At 46.4% G+C, this 18,710-nt stretch overlaps 1 protein-coding gene across 1 annotated transcript; it reads right to left on the bottom strand.

Moving 5' to 3' along the window:
* Positions 1 to 3,064: 3,064 nt before the first annotated feature.
* Positions 3,065 to 16,863, bottom strand: MYDGF (myeloid derived growth factor). Its single transcript, XM_069086795.1, has 6 exons — positions 16,609 to 16,863; positions 12,120 to 12,170; positions 10,280 to 10,341; positions 7,876 to 7,957; positions 6,337 to 6,409; positions 3,065 to 3,774 (listed from the first exon to the last, which is right to left on the bottom strand). The coding sequence occupies exons 1-6, from the start codon at positions 16,786 to 16,788 to the stop codon at positions 3,695 to 3,697; spliced, it is 528 nt and encodes a 175-aa protein (XP_068942896.1). The 5' UTR covers positions 16,789 to 16,863; the 3' UTR covers positions 3,065 to 3,694.
* Positions 16,864 to 18,710: the final 1,847 nt, after the last annotated feature.

Here is an 18,710-nt window from a genome sequence, read left to right as displayed (position 1 = left end):
TGGAGTCAGGAGGACCCGAGTTCAAATCTGATCTCAGACACATACCACAAAAATTAGCTGTGTGACCTTGGACAAGTCACTTAACCCCAAATGCCTTCCCCTCCCCCCTCCAAAAAGCAAAAAATAAAATAAAATACATTAAAACCAAGTTCAAATGACATTGCTGAAAAAGCTTTCCTAACCCCAACATGGCCATTCTTTCCTTCCTTTGACCTTAGCCCCTCAATTTTCGTCTAAGGCACTCAATATGTATTATTGTTAGAGTGACTTGTGATTAGGTCTATTCCCTTTTAGACTGTAACCTCCATGAGGAAAGAGCCTAATTCAATCTATCTCCCAAACACTTGAATCAAGCGATTTGCCCGTAGTTGCTGTTGTTTGTCATGTCAGACTCTTTGTGATCCCATTTGGAGTTTTCTTGGCAGATACTGGAGTCATTTGCTTTCTCCAGTTCATTTCGCAGATGAGGAAACTGAGACAAACAGGGTTAAGTGACTTGCCCAGGGTCACACAGCTAGTAAGTATAAGAGGTTGGATTTGAACGCAGGTCTGACTCCAGGGTCGGCACTCCATCTACTACACCAGATTTCACAGACATGGTAATGGTAGAGCTGAGCTTGGAGTCTGTTTTAACCTCCAGTCCAATATGCCATTCGTGGCCTATGCTACTGTCCTGCACCATCATGCTGGGGCCACAGATTTTAGAATCTGTAGTTCCAATCTGATCCATTCTCTCTCCCTCTACCCCTTATTTTGAGAACATTGATTTGTACTTAAATGCCTTTCACCTTGGCATCCAATCCTCTGGGAAGTGACCAGAGTTCCATTTATCCAATGGGCAAACTGAAGACTCTTGATTGATTTGCACAGTAGGAAAACAGCAAGGAGACCTAGAAAGAAAACCCAGGAGTCAAACTCCCAGGCTCCTTGCTCCAGTGAGATCAGAATCCTTCTGGGTTTTTATTTGCTTATTCATTCCATGAATATGTTTTTCTTTTTCTTTCCCTAAACACCAAAAGCAGTCAAGGCTTTTCATAAAATGTGATTCTTGGCTTGAGTGACTGTACTGTGATCCAGATGTAAGAAATGAAGGCCTTCAGAGGCAGTGAGAAAAGGGTGGAAGGAACTGGTACCACACACCTTTATGGGCCACTACCTAGAAGCACTTTTGTGACCATGGTTCACCAGCAACCACCGTTGGAATCACTGGTTTCTTCCATCCTATAACATGCATGTCCTGTGTTAGCTGAAGCTAAGGAATAGCCAGCAACCTTTTCACCACAAAGAGAACTTTCTGTATAGCTCCTTTTTAGGAAGGAAGGAAGGTCAGCTTAATGAAAACAGTAGACATCATCAGTGGGCAAACCAAACCGGAATCACAATGCTACACAGGCCTTTGGAGCACCTGGACCCACCTACACCTCAGGGGGGGAATTTCTTCTACAAGAGCTCATCATCTCTACATTTGAAGACTTTCAGTGATGTTCCCATTACCCACTACTTCATAATGCAGGCAATTCCACTTTGGATAGCTGATCATTTTAAGTTTTTGAACTTTTTTTTTTTAACTCTGGAAGACCTGAGTTCAAATCCAGCCTGAGATGCTAGCTGTGTAATCCTGGGCAAATCACTTGAACTCTGTCTGCCTCAGTTTCCTCATCTGTAGCAGCACCTATCTCCCAGGACTGTTGTGAGCATCAAATAAGGTAATACTTTAAAGTACTTAGCACAGTGTCCAACACAAAGTAAGTAGTATATAAACTTCAGCCATCATTGTTACTTTCCTTACACTGAGCTGAAATCCGATTCTCTGCACCTTGCTCGCCAAGCAGAACAAGCCTAATCCCTTTCACACAATAGCCCCCTGAAAACAGTGACTGTGACCCTTGTGTCCTCTGCTCTAGGCTCCGCCTCCCCAGCCCCTCTGACTGATGAGTTGGCTGCCCAGGCCAGTAGCTGGGGATGATTATTTTTCCTGTTAGGAAAATGCTACACAGGGACAAAACGATGACAGAGCCAATGAAGTATCTCCATTAGGTGCAGACGTAATGCCAGACAGTCCAGTCTCATCAGGGTCTTCAGGGTGTCAGAGTGCAGCTAAATTGCTCTGAACTCAAAAGGATTTTTTCTATCTGGCACATCCTCCCTTACCATTAAGGCACAATTTAGGACACTTAAACTGAGAATTTCATCCTCAGAAGGGCTTTACCCGTAACAACTAGACCACCCCAAGAACTAGGTTAGTGCTTTTATTAGCTCTATTTTCCAGAAGGGGAGGGAAAGAAACCAAATGGTTTGACTTGGGAGTGTCTCTGCCCAGATGAGCCAGCACTCCAATGGGAATGCTCAGCTCTTGGCTTCCCGGGCCCTGACCCCCACTGACACTCTCCTAAGCATCAGGCAAATGGCTCAATCAGCAGGCTATAAGGATGACCTGCCTGTCATCAGCAGTGGCTCCCCCAAAAGCAGGAGAGGCAGCCTGACATGGAGCCAAAGACCTGGGTTTGAATTCTGGTTTGGTTTGCTGCTGTGTGACCTTGGTCAATTGACTTCTCTTTCATGACGCTTCGTTTTCATCTGTAAAATGAAGGAATTGAACTAAGGGTCTCTAAGGAAGGTCCTTTCCAGCTCTAAATCCTATGATCTAATGATTCTGTGTCTAGAGAGTGGGACAAAAACACTGGACGTGGAATCCAAAGGCCTGGGTGGAGCTAGAGCTTTACTGCTTGGTAGAGACAATTAGGGACAGTGGAGAGAGAAGAAACAGGATTCACCTAGGTTCAAAGGTCATCTCTGCTACTCTGTGTGCAAAGCTGGCCTCAGTTTAAAGAGGGGTCTGGAATAGAAGCTTTCCTCCATCTCTAAGCCTCTGTTAGCTAACACGCTCTAAGGGAGTTTCCTCTGCCTTTGGGTAACTGCTCAGACTGGATGGGCTTCCACCCAGGCAATGTCACACTCAGGAGGCACGCCCCTCCCGGCAGAGGGCTCCCTGCCAGGCCACAACCAGCAGCTTGAAGATACTGACACCTTTGAGTAAGAAAAGCTCTTCAAAAACAGAGGCGAGTTTTTAACCCTGTCCTGGCCTCCATTCATTTATTTAGATATGAAAAGAATATTGAATTCCCTTCACAGTCAATCTACAAGGAAATAAATGGGGTAGACGTATGAAAATAATTCTGAAACTGTACTGAGAGACAAAACAAGTTGGTTGGATTTCTGTTTGTGTCAGTCAAGCTGCCCTGCCCCCTCCCCAAACCAATGATTTCAGATCTGGACATGGGGCAGCAGATGGCTGGCACCCCCTCTGGAGACAAAAAGGACCCTGGACAGAGGCACCCATCTGGGCAGGAAAGCAAGTCTGCTCCTGCAACATTGAGGTGATTCTGAGGCCCCTTTGGGACCATTTGCTTTAGACCTGCCTTCTTAGGAAGCATCAAAGTAGTCTTGTTTGAAACAGAAGTACCATGAGGTATGGAAGGAAGAGCAGTGACAGGCTGCCTGGGGGCAAGCCAGGATCTGGGCCACTCCTGCTTGCTTGAAAGAGAGGCTCCTGAGCTTTCCTCCCTCTGACACCTGCAGAGTCCTGTGTGGCAAAACCATGAAAATACCCTCCAGGAAATCAGCACATGAAATGGTCCCTTCTGGTCACTTCAAATAGAGACAAAACAAGACAAACTTTGGATGTGGCTTCAGATCACAGTTCAACGTGGCCTGTTCTGGCCACTAACACGATTTTGGACAGTTCAGATCGGAATGCTCCTTGCCTGTGGGTCACTGAAAAAATACACATAGACAAAAATATACAATCAGAGGGAAAAAAATGCAATGCCACTGAAAAATCTCCACCCACACTCACACTCAAGTACTTCTGAGAACACAAGTGGCTGGTGTGGCTATCCATCAACCCACTATGTTTCCTTGAACAAGTCCTCATCTCTGAAGGCCTCAGTTTCCTTATTTGAAAAATGGAGTTGGACTAGTTCTGAGTCTAAAATTCCTTCCAGATTAAAGACTCTTATTCTCTGAGTAAAAAAATGTTCTACTAGTTAAGGTAAATTACTATATAGTAACACCACAATTTCTCTACCTATACCAACAAAGTTTCCTCACTGGAAGTTTCCTATACCAGTGAAATCAAAGGTCCAGTTAAAAAAGTAGAACATACTCTAATTATCAAAAGAAGGCCTCGTAATGGTATTTTTAGACACCTAAAGCCCACTTCTTTTCACTGCCAATGCTTTGTCAAGTCTGACCTTTTTATGTAGAAATCCCATCTAAAATGTGTAATTTTTCTTTTTTCCTCTTGTTGCTGACTCAGAGTTATACTGATGAATGTCTGGCACGCACATCAAAGCATAAGGGGTCAGGCACCAGCTTTGGAGTAGGGGCATCGACCTCACTCACTGCTTTGTCTGACCTGAGACAGGTCACTCAGCCCCTCTGTGATTAGTTTCTCCTTCTGTAAAATGAAGGTGCTGGATTAGATAAGCTCTTAGATTCCCTGCACCAATAAAGGGCCACAGCAGGAGGACATGTCCGGTCACAGTGAATGATGCCCTCAGGGCTATTTGCCCTTCTGCTAAATAGGCCTAGAGAGCTATATATTTCAATAATCAATCAACATTTATCAAGTGCCTACCACATGCCAGGCTCTGTGCTGAGAGCTAGAACTAGGTCCAGAGTCTTCCCTTCTCCTTTTTCTTTCATCAACTGTGACCTTCAGTTTTGCCTCTCTCAGAGGCGTGGACTTTGTGACAACCATTTCCCAATCAAAGGCCTTACTGGCTTATACTGGGCTTCTTGGCATCTGAGCCTTGAACAAATGAAGTGTTTCTGATTCAAGGTCTCTCATTAGGAAGCTGTGCCAGATCTGGCTATTGTTGGCTCCAGAATGATTGAAATGAATGTATGAAACACATACACTTTCTTAGGATGGAGCCAAACTCTGGGACCCATGCCCAACATAAGATGTCCTACTGTCTTAACAGAGGCCTGGGTGCAGTTGTCTATTTGAAAGGTAACTATGGGTAGAATGTCAGTAGATTTAAGGCCTAAAAGACGAGGGATTGAGGCTGCCTCCCTTGAAACTACAACTCTGTACTGAAATGTCAGACATTTGCAGCACCTCAGATCCAAACTAATAAATTCTATTTGAACACCCAACATGGGCTTTCTGTGATATCAAGCTGCTTCTAAACTTTCCCTTCTGTCATTCTGTCAAGTGAGCGATCCCAAGGTCTAAGACCTAAGAAAACACGGGCTATTCCTGCACTGTAATTAGACTTCTTAATAATGACAGAAACTCCATGGGGTACTTTCAGGTGACAGGCTGACTTCTTTACAACAGTCACACTGGGTAGAATAACATAAGGGCAATTATTTTCGTTTTCCTAATAAGGAAAACAAAGGCTAAGACAGAGCTCATCTCTGGGCTCCAAGTGTAGGGCTTGAACACAGCTCTCTTGCCTCCAGATCCAGTCCTCTCCTCTCCCATGTATGCTGCCTTTCAATCCCTTCTGTTTGGGTCTCCCGCTACCTTAACTCCAGGTAGCCGCACCCCAATCTATCATATCACTGGATCTAAGCTACAAAATCAGAGTCATTGGGTCATGGGTTTTATAGCTATAAGGAAACTTAGAGAGATTATTTAGTTCAATCCCCAATTTTACAGATAAGGAAACTGAGGATCACAGAAAAGAAATACCCCCCCCCCTTTCTTTGTTCTTAGAGCCTGGGTTTCCCTAGGCTGGAAGTACAGTGGCTCTCAACGACCTGATCCCACTGCTGTTTGGGGCAGGATCTTTGACCTGCTCCCATGGACTGAGGTGTGGGTTGACAAGACTCTTCTTAAACAGCCTCATTTCCCCTAGCCCCCAAAGTTCAGAACTTCCAAACTCAATTGGTCATTAATCTCCCTCTCCCCAGCAGCTGGGATCACAAACGTGTGCCACCACACACAGCTGACTTGTTTGTTGTTGTTGTCTGCTTTTTTTGGAGGGGGGAGGGCAGGGCAATTGGAGTTAAGTGACTCAACCAAGGTCACATGGCTAGTGTTAAGTGTCTGAGGCTGGATTTAAACTGAGATCCTCCTGACTCCATGGCTGGTGCTCTATTCACTGTGCTACCTAACCGCCCCTAAAGTGACTTGTTTAAGGTCATATGGGCCTCCTGCATCCATCCACATCCAGTGCTCTCTCTGCCCACTATCAGTAGTAAGGTAGTAAGAACGCTTTCCCATAAATACTGAATTCATTCTTCATCTCTCTTTCATGCCTTCTCTCTTTCCCTTCTGGCCCAACTCTCACAGTTCACCTTCACTGGTGAGTAAATATTTACCTGCTGTGCTGGTCACTTCAAATTCTTCAGGTTTCAGGGGAACATCTGCATCTTTTCCAGTTGAAGCTTTAGACTGAAAAGAACCAATTCTGAGGTTTACCAGGACTCTATACAAGGGGTCTAACTGTTCCATTTGCTCCAAACAAAAAAATTAGTTCTTTTTGCCAGAGATACCAGCATGCTGTTGTGTACATTAATCTATTTCAGAGACCATCAAATGGCTTAACAAGAGCTAGCAAGGGCGCAGGGGAACCGGTTCTGCCTTGGACGCTTACTGGCCGAGCGACTACGGACAGTCATTTCCCCTCTCTGAGGCTTGGTCTCCTCATCTGTAAAATAATGCTTTCACGACCTCCCTCATGGAGTTCCTGTGAGGCTTACCCGGAGCCCTGGGCCTTGATGCTCTCAGAAATATCTTCTGGCATTTTAAATAAGACACATGGTTTTTTATGATGCTTTCAGGCCTTCCTTACAAAGCCTCCATGGAGGGGATGCAGTCTGCCCACGCCTATATTCCTAATGACCAAACAAAACACAGACTTGTCCAGAGTTACCCAGACAGTGAATATGAGAACTGGGCCTAAATGGGGCCTGAACCGGGCCTCCTGCATCCATCCACATCCAGTGCTCTCTCTGCCCACTGTAAGTGCTGTTCTTTCTTTTTTTTTTTTTGCCTTTTGGAGGGCAATTGGGGTTAAGTAACTTCCCCAAGGTTACACGGCTAGTTTTTTTGTGTGGGTTTTAAATGTCTGAGGCCGGAACCAAACTCAGGTCTTCCTGACTCTGGGGCCGGTGCTTTACTCACTGCGCCACCTAGCTGCCCAGTGCTGTTATTTCTAAGTTTTTCTTTCAGTCAGTGATTTGTGAAAAGGATATGGAAAGGCAGGCTCTGCCATGTAACATTTATCGGCACTTTCACATTAGCCAAAGGTAAGCAAAATGCTTACATGGAAGCCACCAGCTGGTAGCCAGGACTAAGCTCATTTCCTGACATGATGAGCCCTGGGATACCCCAAAAACAATATAGAAGAGGTGCCTTTTTAAAAAATAAAGTCCAACCTAACTAAAATGTAGCTTTATACACGGAAGAAAATTTCATTTATTGACATCCCACCGATTCAGAACTAGATAATTCTGGCATATTCTGCCTACAGGAAAGCCTAGGAAAAAAGGGAAACATTTAACTTACTTCAGGGAGCAGACTTCCCTTCCCTTCTGCAGCATCCACCCAAAACCCCAGAGCTAATTACAAATGACCCATTATCTATTCATTAAAGCAGTCACGCAGGGCCTCTACTTGGCAACTCATTTAAAACCATCTAAGTGTGTGTTACTCTCTGGTTTTCTGAGTAACAAAATTGAATTTTAAACACTTTCTCAAGTCAGACTTGTCATTAATTCCGACAGCCTCCTCTGCCCTGCCTCCCATCAGCATGGGCGCCTGGTTTCATGGAGCAGAAGCCTGGGCAGCAATCCCAGCACTCATGGCATTATTCCCAAATGCCCACTCTTCAGTTAGAGCCATATATTAAGACTTACATAAGCCATGCCGTATTCAACCTCTGCTCCCTGCACTTCTGCTTTAAACTGAGTAAAGAACAGGTAAGACTTTCCCTGGGGCCTGCAAAAAAAAAAAGTCACAGAGTCATTCAGAGAAGGGATGCTGGTACAAAATCATGGTCCACATGCTCTGCAGCTGGCCCAAAGGTTGGAACCCTGTCCTCTTAGCCTTTGAGCCTGGCTCCTTAAAACCAGGCTATCCAAACAGGTCATTGACTCTGGGCAAGAAGTGTTCATGCTGCTGGGGATGAGGCCGCAGGCATCTCATTCCCCACTGAGGGAGGGCAGAAAAATCACCTTGGAGACCGATGATATCGCCTCCTACCTGGATGATCACGTCAGTTACTCTGCCTCTAAGGCTTGGTGTTCCCATCTATAAAATGGGGATAATACCCACCCTCTCTACTTCACAGAATTGTTGTGAGGATCAAGTGAGGCAGCTCAGGTAAAGGGCTCTAGAAATCTGAGATTCCTCCCAGACTCCAGGCCTGGGGCTGACCTCTGAAAATCTGCCTGAAGACCAACTTGGCTCAACCAAGTGTGGAAAGGCTCCAAAGAAGTGGTTGGGAACTGCACTGGCAGAGGGAGCCCCAGCAGCCAGGAAACAAACAATAATGACAAGAATGAGTGATATTTAATTCAGCTTTAAAGTTTGTCAGATATTTTAGGTGGAGGGTTCCCATTCCTTCATACAGAATCATGAATGCACCTCAAGCTACATTCTGATGATCTCTAAGAAGCTCCTTAGTTAACACACAACACACATAAAATTTAAAACACCCTTCAAGGGGTTAGTGATCACCGCATTTTGAGGGTGGCCAAAGTAGGAAACAAAGGCTAAACAGGTTTCCTCCAGATTTACGGTAAGGCAACAACAGAGTCAGAACTATAAGCCAATGCTTCTTTGAAGGTACTGGCCCATGGCCTGAGCTCCCCACACTACAATGATGCATTCATTCTCTTGTAACAAGGGCAGTACTCTGAAAACCTGGGCCATCCAGAACCTACTGACATAGCCTCAGGGCTTCTGATTCAGCTAATTGGGGGAATATAGGTCAATTAAACAAAGAGTGAGGCCCAAGCATTACGTAGTTATTGAGCACCTACTAAGTGCAAGCACTAGGTGAGGCATTAGAAACACAAGCCCCATTTCCTCACCTCAAAGAGCTCCCAGTAGGCCTGGGTAAAGAGAAGACCCATATTGTAGATGGTAAAAGCTAACCGAAAACACAAAGCATAATTATATGCTCATTTTCTTTCTCCTGGCTTCCCCCTTCTGTTCACCCAAATCCTACCCCCCTTTCAGGACCTAGTTCCAGTCCTCTCTCTTCTCGAAAGCCTTTCTGTCCACACTGCTCCATTCTCTGAACACTTACAGAGCTGACTGTCCATTCCACACAACTTAGCATTTAATTACAGCTGGCTACTGTTCTCTGCACAATGATGGGACCATTGGAGTATTCAAGAAAACCTTGAAAAGCACTATCATTCATTCCTGGAGGCAAAGGACAATCCTTAGCAATATTAAGTGAGAAATGCATCTAAGTCCTTTCTGGGTCTCCTTAACTGGAAAAGGAGGGAGATGGAACAAATGATGATCTGCGGTCTTTCCTTGATTCCTCTGCAGCCCAGCCGTCCCAGACCCCATCCAAGCTGTCCACACAGATAAGATGGGAGTCACCAAGTCTTTTTCTTCCTGTCAGACGGAGAAGCACCAGGCCTTTATCATCTGATCTGCCCTTGTATGCTAAGCTCCTCCAGACCTTAACAACTGCCCAGCCTCTAGGCCTCAAGACCACTTTACTATCACCTGAACTGCTGACCATAACACAAGGGTGCTTGGGCCTTGCTGAGGCTACACCTGTAAGACTTTTTTTCATCTGCTCTGCTTCGTCTCTTCTCTCCTAATTACAACATAAGAACCTTAAAAAGAGGGAGCACCTCCTTTTTCTATTTGTATCCCCAGCACTCAGCACAGTGCTTGACACAAAGAGCACAGTAAATGCTTTTTCATTCCTCATCCAGTGTTCTGAGGCCCCTTCCCAGCTCTGATGACATCCTTTATTTTGTGCTGCAAGGCTGCTCCTTTGCTAGCTTTCCATGGCTCAACCATCACCACTGCGGCTACAGCTCTGACTTCTTTCATCTAGCATTTTAAAGTTTGCAAAGCACTTTACAAATGCTATGATTTTCCCCATTTTACAGGTGAGGGAACCAAGGCACAGAAAGGTGAAGTGAATTGTCTAGAGCCACATAGCCCTGCGAGTGTCAGAGGCAGGATCTGAACCCAGGTCATGCTAACTCCAAGCCCAGAGCTGTATCCATTATGGGTTCTAAAGGAGCGTGAGGACAGATAAAATAACAGTGAAATGACTGAACTTGCCTCCAAATGACGCAGGTGAGGAGTCGGCTGTCATCACTGAGGTCCAGGCTCATTTGCCATTTCTGTGAATGGAAGACAGCTTAAGTCTCATGATGCTAGTAAATGGAAAACATCTCATGACTTTTTTCTACTTAAAATTGCTTTGAGGCCCCTGAGCAACAGTAAAATGTTCTAACCAAGGCACAGCATCAAACAAATTCAGGAAAGCTCTCCCTGCGTTTAGAAAATTACCTAAGAAGGAAACTGACTTGCTGAGGAAGCATGTAAAAGAATCCCACGTCGGCAAGGCTCATGTGTGGAAGGGCCCAGAGAGGGAAGACTGTCTCTAAGAGTCACTTCTCCCTACTTCCAGGGCCATGTCCCTGGCTGGAGGGCAGCCTTGCCTCCCCAGCACAGACCTTCAGCCCCTGATCACAATTCAGGTGGTGAACACTGGTGTAAATGTAACCTCGGCATGAATGGAGTATTTTGGTAGCACGACAGTGATTCAATCAAAGCATTCCACTGCCAGGCCTTGCCGGTTCTACCTTCACATCTCCTCCCCCATCCTGAGCCTTCTCTCCCCTCACTTAGTGGTCACTTCCTGTCTCACTCACTCCCTCCCACCAAAGACACGCCACTCTTCCATTCTCGTCTAGACTAGGGCAATGCGCTTCCTTTCTAGCAGACGGCCCTGTTCACATGCACTGAACTATATGGGAAAAGGAGAAGAGCAACCTGGCGGCCAGCGGATCAAAGCAACAGGAATCGGGACCGGACAATACGGATCAGAGGTTCTTGGTCTCTGTTCTGTTATGGCCCCTTTGGCAGGCTTACGTCTCAGAATGTTTTAGAATGAATACGATGAGGCGCACAGGATTACAAGGTAACCAACAGGAACTTTTTTCCCATTTAAGTGCACAGACCCCAAGCGAAGAAGCCCTGATATAAGACAGAGTGAATCTTACAGAGGAGAAGCTGCTGGATGCCCTTTCCTGATCCCAGCCAGAGTCTTGAGGAAGGAGGGAAGCAGCAACTAAGCAATGGAGAGGGACTAGTATTATCTGAAAAGAGGCCTAGATGACAGCCAGAGTATGAGAAGAAGAGATGAAGGATGAAGGCAGGTTTGTTAATGGCTTAGGGGATTCCAAAGGGCGAAATGGGAAGGAAAGGCAGAGGAAGAAAGGAGACAGGTAATTAATCTACTTCTCAATACTTCTTAGTTATCATAAAGTCCTTCTCAAAGGTAAAGTGCTAAGGAAACGCTAAGAAGTTCTAAACAATTACCACCATGAAATCGTGAAATTCAATAGACAGCATCTCTTAAATTACATCATCACCATGGGTTCCATAAAAACTCAAAACCTATTATACAATGATTCCTTCATCCCAGGGAGTGCAAGGAAAGGAAATAAGAATAAATAATAAAAATGATAATAATAGTAGGTGACATTTACATAGCACTTTACACACACCATTACATTTAATCTTCCCAGTGTCCCCCCACCCTGTGAGACAGACCGCATAGTTATTGCTATCCCCACATGAGGGGACCCGCACAGGCCCCCTAAAAGGCAGACGCAGGATTCGAACCTAGGTCTTCTGGATCCAGATCCAAGGAGTTTGGGAGGTACAAGGCAGGTAACATTTTCTTCACTGCACTGACAGTAAGGCCTCTCAGGGTTCAAAGCCCTGCCTAGGGTCACACAATAAACCAGGACAAGCTTCCAGGCCTCCTGACCCCAGTCAGGCTATTCTGTCTGCCTGTCAGGAGAATGTGCTCACTCAGCCTCTTAAGGAAAGGCTATGGGGGAATGGAACTGTCCTTTGATCAAGCTGTGCTAGGATTTGAATAACTCACCTCATTAGTCCCACCTTGAGAAGCATATGTGAATGTGCAGGTGTGCCCTCCCTGGAGAACAAAGGAGAAAAAGTAAGTCTTGGGAATAGTAGGCAATGGGAAATCACCTAGAGTTGTTAAATACATCCCTCCTTCTTTTTAGTCTCTGGCTCTGAGCATGAGAGGAAGTCAAATGCCTTTGTTAGGGACTGCTATAGGCAAGCAGCAATCAATTAACTCACTTATTAATTCACTATACCAAGAAGTTAGGGAGGGAAACAGAAGCCCAAAGTGGAAAAGGACCTTAGAAAAATTCTATTTCAGGCTGAAGAATAAACACCCTCTGCAACCTTTCTGACAAGCTCATCCAATATGGGTGCCTCCAGTGACAGGAAACTCACTACCCCCAGAGGCACAGTATTATTTCTATTTTTGGACAACTAGTTATTGGAGACTTTTTTACGCTGAGCTGAAATCTCTCTCTTTGTCATTTTTAGCCCTCCCTCCTGGCTACTCTAAAATGGCTTGTCTGATAACATACACGTGCCATCTGTGCCCTGAACTAGCCCATCTCCAGCCCCAAACACACAATCTACCACTTAATTCAAGTGGGACCATGTATCCTCCTCTTGGATGTTCTCCTAAACCTTTCCAAGGGCTCAATACCCATAGATCCGAGGGAGGTGAGGGTCTCTGTAATCCTGGAAGATCAGGAACAGTTCTAGATGCCACATTAAAGAGAGATATTGAGGAGGCAGAAACTGTAAGACCAGCGCTATTAGCCTTATATATTATTATTATTAACAACAATAATAATGTTAGTATATTATTACTAAATTATCCTTAACAAAACAGGAAGAAACTGAGGCAGAGGGAGATTAAGTGACTTACCCAGGATCACACAGTTACTAAGTATCTGAGGCTAGATTCAGAGTCAGGACTTCCTAATTCCAAGTTCAGTACTCTATCCCCCTAGGCCCTCTAGCTGTCTAAAAATCACAGTGACTCCCTATTGACTCTAGGTAAAAAGGAAACTCCTTTGTTTGGCCTTCAAAGTCCTTCACAATTTGGCCCCAGCTTATTCTCCTAGAAATTTCCCTTATTATATGCTCTCGTATACTCAGTGAATTGGTTAAACTTGCCTACTCTCTGGGGAGGCTAGTAAAGTGAGTGCAGTGAGTAAAGTGCTGGCCCCGGAGTCAGGAGGACCCAAGTTCAGTTCCGGCCTCAGACACTTAACACCCACACAAAAAAACTAGCCGTGTAACTCTGGGCAAGTTACTTAACCCCAACTGCCCTCCAAAAAGCAAAAAAAAAAACAAAAAAACTTGCCTACTCTCTGGGGCCTGTCCACAACATCCCACCTTTCTTTGGAGCAGCTCTACCTTCTGCTTGGAGGCTGAGGCTCCTTCTCATCTCCATCCTTTCAGGATTAGCTCACAAGACACTTGTCCTTATGTGATGCCTCTCCTGATCTCCCCCAATCCCAAAGAACTTGGTATTGCTATATCTGTATATAAACTATCATCTCAACTGAATAAAAACTCCTTGAGGACAGAAACTATTGGCTTTTGCTTTCCTAAGGCCAGCACTGAGCACTGCCCACAGTATACGCTTAATAAACACTTGCTGAATTCAGCAGCATGCTGCAGAGGCTTCCTACTTCAGGAGCAGAGAATCCCTTTGTTTCTTTCTTTTACTGTCCATGGCACCAGAATCCCCAGGCTACACTGGGGCACACAAATGGATTTATTTAGCAGGAATGCAGATTTCAACTCAACAGATGAAGGCTATTCTAACAGTCTAGACCCTCTAATAACATAACCTCTTTTGGGAGAACCTTGGTGCTGTCTGGGGTCTATTTTTTGAGAAAGTCACAGTGGAGTTCTCTATGCTCCAGTGTACGAGGCTGTAACAGAATATATCTCTTCCTTCCTCTCAGACAAGGTAGTACTTGCTCCTGTGGCCCCAGGCTGAGGGGTTCTGCAGAGAGGGCTCCACTAGCCATTTCCTCAAAGACCCCAGGCTCCCCAACACTAGAGAGCAGGGCCCTGGGATGAGCTCCAGCACCTCTGGACCCTAGTTTTGGGAATATCTTACCTGCGCTCTTTCCTTCATCCCAGAGCACTTAACACCTACTATAAGCAAGGCTCTGGGCTAGGCAGGGGGTCCAGCATTTCTCATTCTCGTGGAATTCAGCTCATGGCCATTTTTTATTTCACTTAATCTTTTTTTCTTTTTGGAGGGCACTTGGGGTTAACTTTCCCAAGGTCACACGGCTAGTGTTTGTGTGTGTGTGTGTGTGTGTGTGTGTGTATGTTAAGTGTCTGAGGCTGGATCCGAATTCAAGTCCTCCTGACTCCAGGGCCGGTGCTCTACTCACTGCACCACCTAGCCGCCTCTATTTCACTTAATCTTTACAATCATGTGAGGGGAGGTAGAGAGAGCAGTGGTCATTGTCTACTTTTTATGGAGGAATGAATCAAACAACAAATACTTGTTAAGCATCTACCATGTGCCAGGCTCTGGACTAAGTGTTGGGGCCATAAAGACAAAATGTAAATAGTCTCTGTCCTCAAGGAGCTTACCTACTAACAGGAGAGACTACACGTATGCATAGGATTGTGAGCAGAATACAGACAAAAAGAACACGAGGCACTTTTGAGAAGGCCCTGACAGCTGGGGGGTGAGTCAGGAAAGGCTTCAGGTATGACGTGGGCCTTCAACAGTTGTGGAAAAAATCAGGGACCTCAAGAGGCAGAGGTGAGAAGTGATGTGCACTCTGGGCCGGTGGACAGACAGTGTAGTGCAAAGGTACACAGATGGGAGACTCCATGTGTGCATCTGGACTGTAGGGAACATGGAGAGGATAAATACCAGCTAAGAAGTCTGCAAGGGTAGGAAGGGACCAGGTGGTGAAGAATTCTGCATGTTAAATGGGAAAGGTGTAAACCTGGAAAAAATGGGGATTCATTGGAGTGTACATGTACATGCACACGTGTGTCTGTATGTGTGTGTGTGGAGAGAGAGAGAGACAGTGAAAGGAGAGAGAAAGAAACAGACCTTTACTTTAGAACAACCCCTTTGACAGCTGTGTGGAGAGTGGACTGGAGTGAAGATTTGAGGAAGGAAGGGAGACCAATACCGAAATAGTTCAGGCAAGAGGTGCTGAGGCCTGAACTAAAGTGGGGGCTATCATAAGAGAACGAGGGAAATAAACAGGAAAGAGATGACATGGAAACAGAAATGATTCTTTGAAAATTTAGGAAACTGAGCTTCACAGAGGTAAAATGCTACACCTAGCAGGGGCAAGGCCAGGACCAGCCTAATTTTCCATCAGCTCAGGTTTGATACTGCGGGTATACCATACAGACACTCAGTGATTGTTTAGTTTTAGTTGGAACTCCGAGTCTCATATTCTTTCTACCAGACTTAAGCACTTGCCATATTTGACCACATTCTATTTGCACATGTTTTATCTTCTCTACCAGACTGAGTCATGCACAGGGTCCAAAGTTCATTCTCTCAGGTCTCCCTCCATGCCTAGCACGGGGTTCAATGTATGTACCTGTTAAGTTAATCTCCCACTTACTCTAGCCCTAGTCCACCCTTGCCATTTCTCCCACTCCTTCCAATCACTTAATTTCCCCACCTCCATCTCTTTTTACTGGCTAGGTGGCTCTGTGGAGAGAGCGCTGCTCCTAGAGCCAGGAAAACCCGAGTTCAAGTCTGGCCTCAGACACGTAGCGGCTGTGTGACCCTGGGCAAGTCACTTAAGCCTGTCTGCCTCAGTCTCCTCACTGGTCAAATAAGCTCAAGAAGGAAATGGCCAACCGCTCCAGTGTCTGCCAAGGAAACCCCAAATGCGGCTGCTGGGCATGACCGAAAACAAATCAACAGCAAAGACCCGACTCTCCCTCCTGATTTCCCTGACTTCATCAGGTCGGAGAGGACCTCATTTTCTACAGGGCTCCCATGTCTTCGTAATCCCAGTGCCCTTCCTAAGCTGACTCCTGCTTATTTCTCCCGTGCGAGGCTTGCTGGCATGTCTCCTCCTCCACCAGGCTGCAAGCTCCTTGAGGGCAGGGGCCTCCCCAGCTCTCAATAAATGCTTGCTGACTGACAGGTAGAAAGGACCTCGGAGCAGACGTCTGGGGCGGAAGGGGCCCGGAGACAGAGGAGGTCCGGGGTGAGAGGCCCTTCGGCCACACAGAACCAGGCCCGCTCAAGGGGACCCTGGATCGTCTGGGGGCCGATACTTATTATTAGGCTCCTGCCGGAGAGGAGGTCTTAGACGCCAGACTGTCAGAGGCAGGGGCCGGGGCCCTGTGCACAGCGGGGGGCCGCGGGGGGCGCCCCTCCCCCCACAGGCCCGGGCTCACGCTTCCCCGGCCCGGGTCCCTGCCTCGCCTCCAAACGAGCTCCGCTCGCTCGGGGTGGGGGTGGGGAACAGGGGGCGAAGGGCCCGCCCCGACCCCAGCCCGGCCCCAGCCCAGCCCCGGCCTCGTACCGCCTGCGCGTGGCTCTGCGAGAAGGAGTGCACCACCCCTCCGGGCCGCACGTCAAACTCCACGGCGCGGTCACCGTCACTGCCGCCGGCCGCCGCCGCCGTAGCCAGGAGCAGGAACAGGGTGGCCCAGGGGCGTGGGCCGGGGGCGCCGGTGCTGCCATGGCCGCTGGGCGCCGCCATTCGGACCGGAGGCTGGGTGGGAAGGAAACGCTGACGGGGCGCCGAGAGGGACACGTTAGGCCGGCCGCGGGGCGGGCTGGGGGGTTGGGGGGGGAGAGAGTTCCACGTCAGAGCTCGCGAGGGGGCACGTGACCGGTCCCCCGCCCTCTCCGCCGCCAAGCCGCCATCTTGGGCGTGAAGGAGATGACTTTAAGCTAGGGGTCCCACAGTGTCCAGGTCCGCCTCGCCTTTAGAATTGGGGGTCCCCTCAGGGTTGTAACGGGGTGGCCTTGTCCTGTGAGGCCCACCCTTCAATCTGCGCTTGACCCCAGTGAGAAAAAAGTGGACATGTATACAGTACCGGAAAAGCCCCGCCCACAGATGGCGCTTCTTCCACTACCCATTCATTTCCTTCCCTTCCGTGCTGTTACGTCACGCCCCATGCCGTTACGTCATTCCTTCCCTGAAGTTTCATATGGGCATGTAGGAGACTGCCTAGCCAAGTCGTGCAGGTGCAGCATTGGAATACCCCTTGACGAGCTATAAAGTTATTAGCGCTCTCTCCCTGAAATGACTTACTGCATTACGTCACAGATGCTCTGCGTCTGCACGTTGAATTTGTAGTCGGAAGAGGACAATTCAAATTCTTTACAGCCTTTATCTTGGACAAGTCATGGCGCACTGGTCCTGTTTCCCTCATTTGCTCTAAAATGAGGGGTTGGGAATAGACTTCTTATGTGTGTGCAAATAGTGTTTTATTTTTTCCAATTATATGTAAAGATAGTTTTCAGCGTTCATATTTTTAGAAGATTTTTGATTTCAAATTTTTTCCCTCTCCCATCCTCCTTTCCCAAGATGGCAAGCAATCTGATATAGATTATACATGTACAATCATGTAAGCACATCTCCACATTAGTCATTGTGAAAGAAGAAACAGAACAAAAGAGAAAAGCCACAGAAAACAAAAATAAGTGAAAATAGCCTGCTTCGATGTACATTCAGATTCCATAGTTCTTCCTCTGGATATGGAGAGCATTTTCCATCATCAGCCTTTTGGAATTGGAACAGAACTTCTAAGGTCTCTTGGGGCTCTAAAGCCATGTGTCTTCGCAGTAGGAAGTTCATTTTTGTAGCTGTTTCCCCAGCAACCAAGCACAGTGTCTTAGACATATTACATGCTTAATCAAGTATTGTTAAACTGGATTGAAATGAAGGGCATGAAACACAGAGCCTGCTCTCCAGAAGCTTACAATGAATTGGAGCCATTGCCCAACTGACAAATGATCAAAGGATGTGAAATAAGCAGTTTTCAAGGGAAGAAACCCAAAGTATATATAACCATGTGAAAAAAATGCTCCAAATGACCATCATTGTTCAGTTGTTTCAGACTCTTTGTGACCCAATTAGGGTTTGAGGCTTTCTCAGCAAAGATACTGGAGTGATTTGCCATTTCCTTTTCCAGCTCATTTTTACAGGTGAGGAGAGTGAGGCAAACAGGGTCAAGTGACTTGCCTAGGGTCACACACCTAGCAAGGTCTGAGGTCAGAGTCCCAGCACATCCATTGCATCACCTAGCTGCCTCCACTAATAATTAAAGAAATGCAAATTAAAGTAACTTTTGAGATTCCACCTCAAATTATCCCATTGGCAAAACTGATGTAAATAAATAAATTTATATAATATGATATGTTGGATGCAGGGGCTCAAGAAAACAATCATATTGATGAAGGATTGGTGTAGCTGTAAATTAGTTCAGGGGTGGGGAACACATGACCTTCTAGGTCCTAGGGTGAAGTCTTTTGACTGAGTCCAAATTTTACAGAACAAATCCTTTTACTAAGAGGATTTGTTCTGTGAAGTTTGGATTCAGTCAAAGGGCTGTACTTAAAGACCTAGAGGGCCACATGTGGCCTCGAAGCCAAAGGTTCCCCACCCCTGATTTG

Source organism: Petaurus breviceps, unplaced genomic scaffold (genome assembly GCF_028583685.1).
Source record: "Petaurus breviceps papuanus isolate PSGF00001 unplaced genomic scaffold, PetGlider_PUasm1.0 180, whole genome shotgun sequence".
In the NCBI taxonomy this organism is placed as follows: Eukaryota; Metazoa; Chordata; class Mammalia; order Diprotodontia; family Petauridae; genus Petaurus; species Petaurus breviceps.
The sequence above is the reverse complement of the archived record's forward strand: the minus strand, read 5'-3'. Positions and strand labels throughout refer to the sequence as shown.

Bases quoted from the DNA above. Each gene is read 5' to 3' on its own strand.
- MYDGF (XM_069086795.1), bottom strand. From the start codon at position 16,788: ATGGCGGCGCCCAGCGGCCATGGCAGCACCGGCGCCCCCGGCCCACGC. The intron at 6,410-7,875 runs GTAAGTCTTAAT...GGTTCTTTTCAG, and splicing joins TTGAATACGGCATGGCTTAT to TCTAAAGCTTCAACTGGAAA. The intron at 3,775-6,336 runs GTAAATATTTAC...GTATTTTTTCAG, and splicing joins TGAAGTGACCAGCACAGCAG to TGACCCACAGGCAAGGAGCA.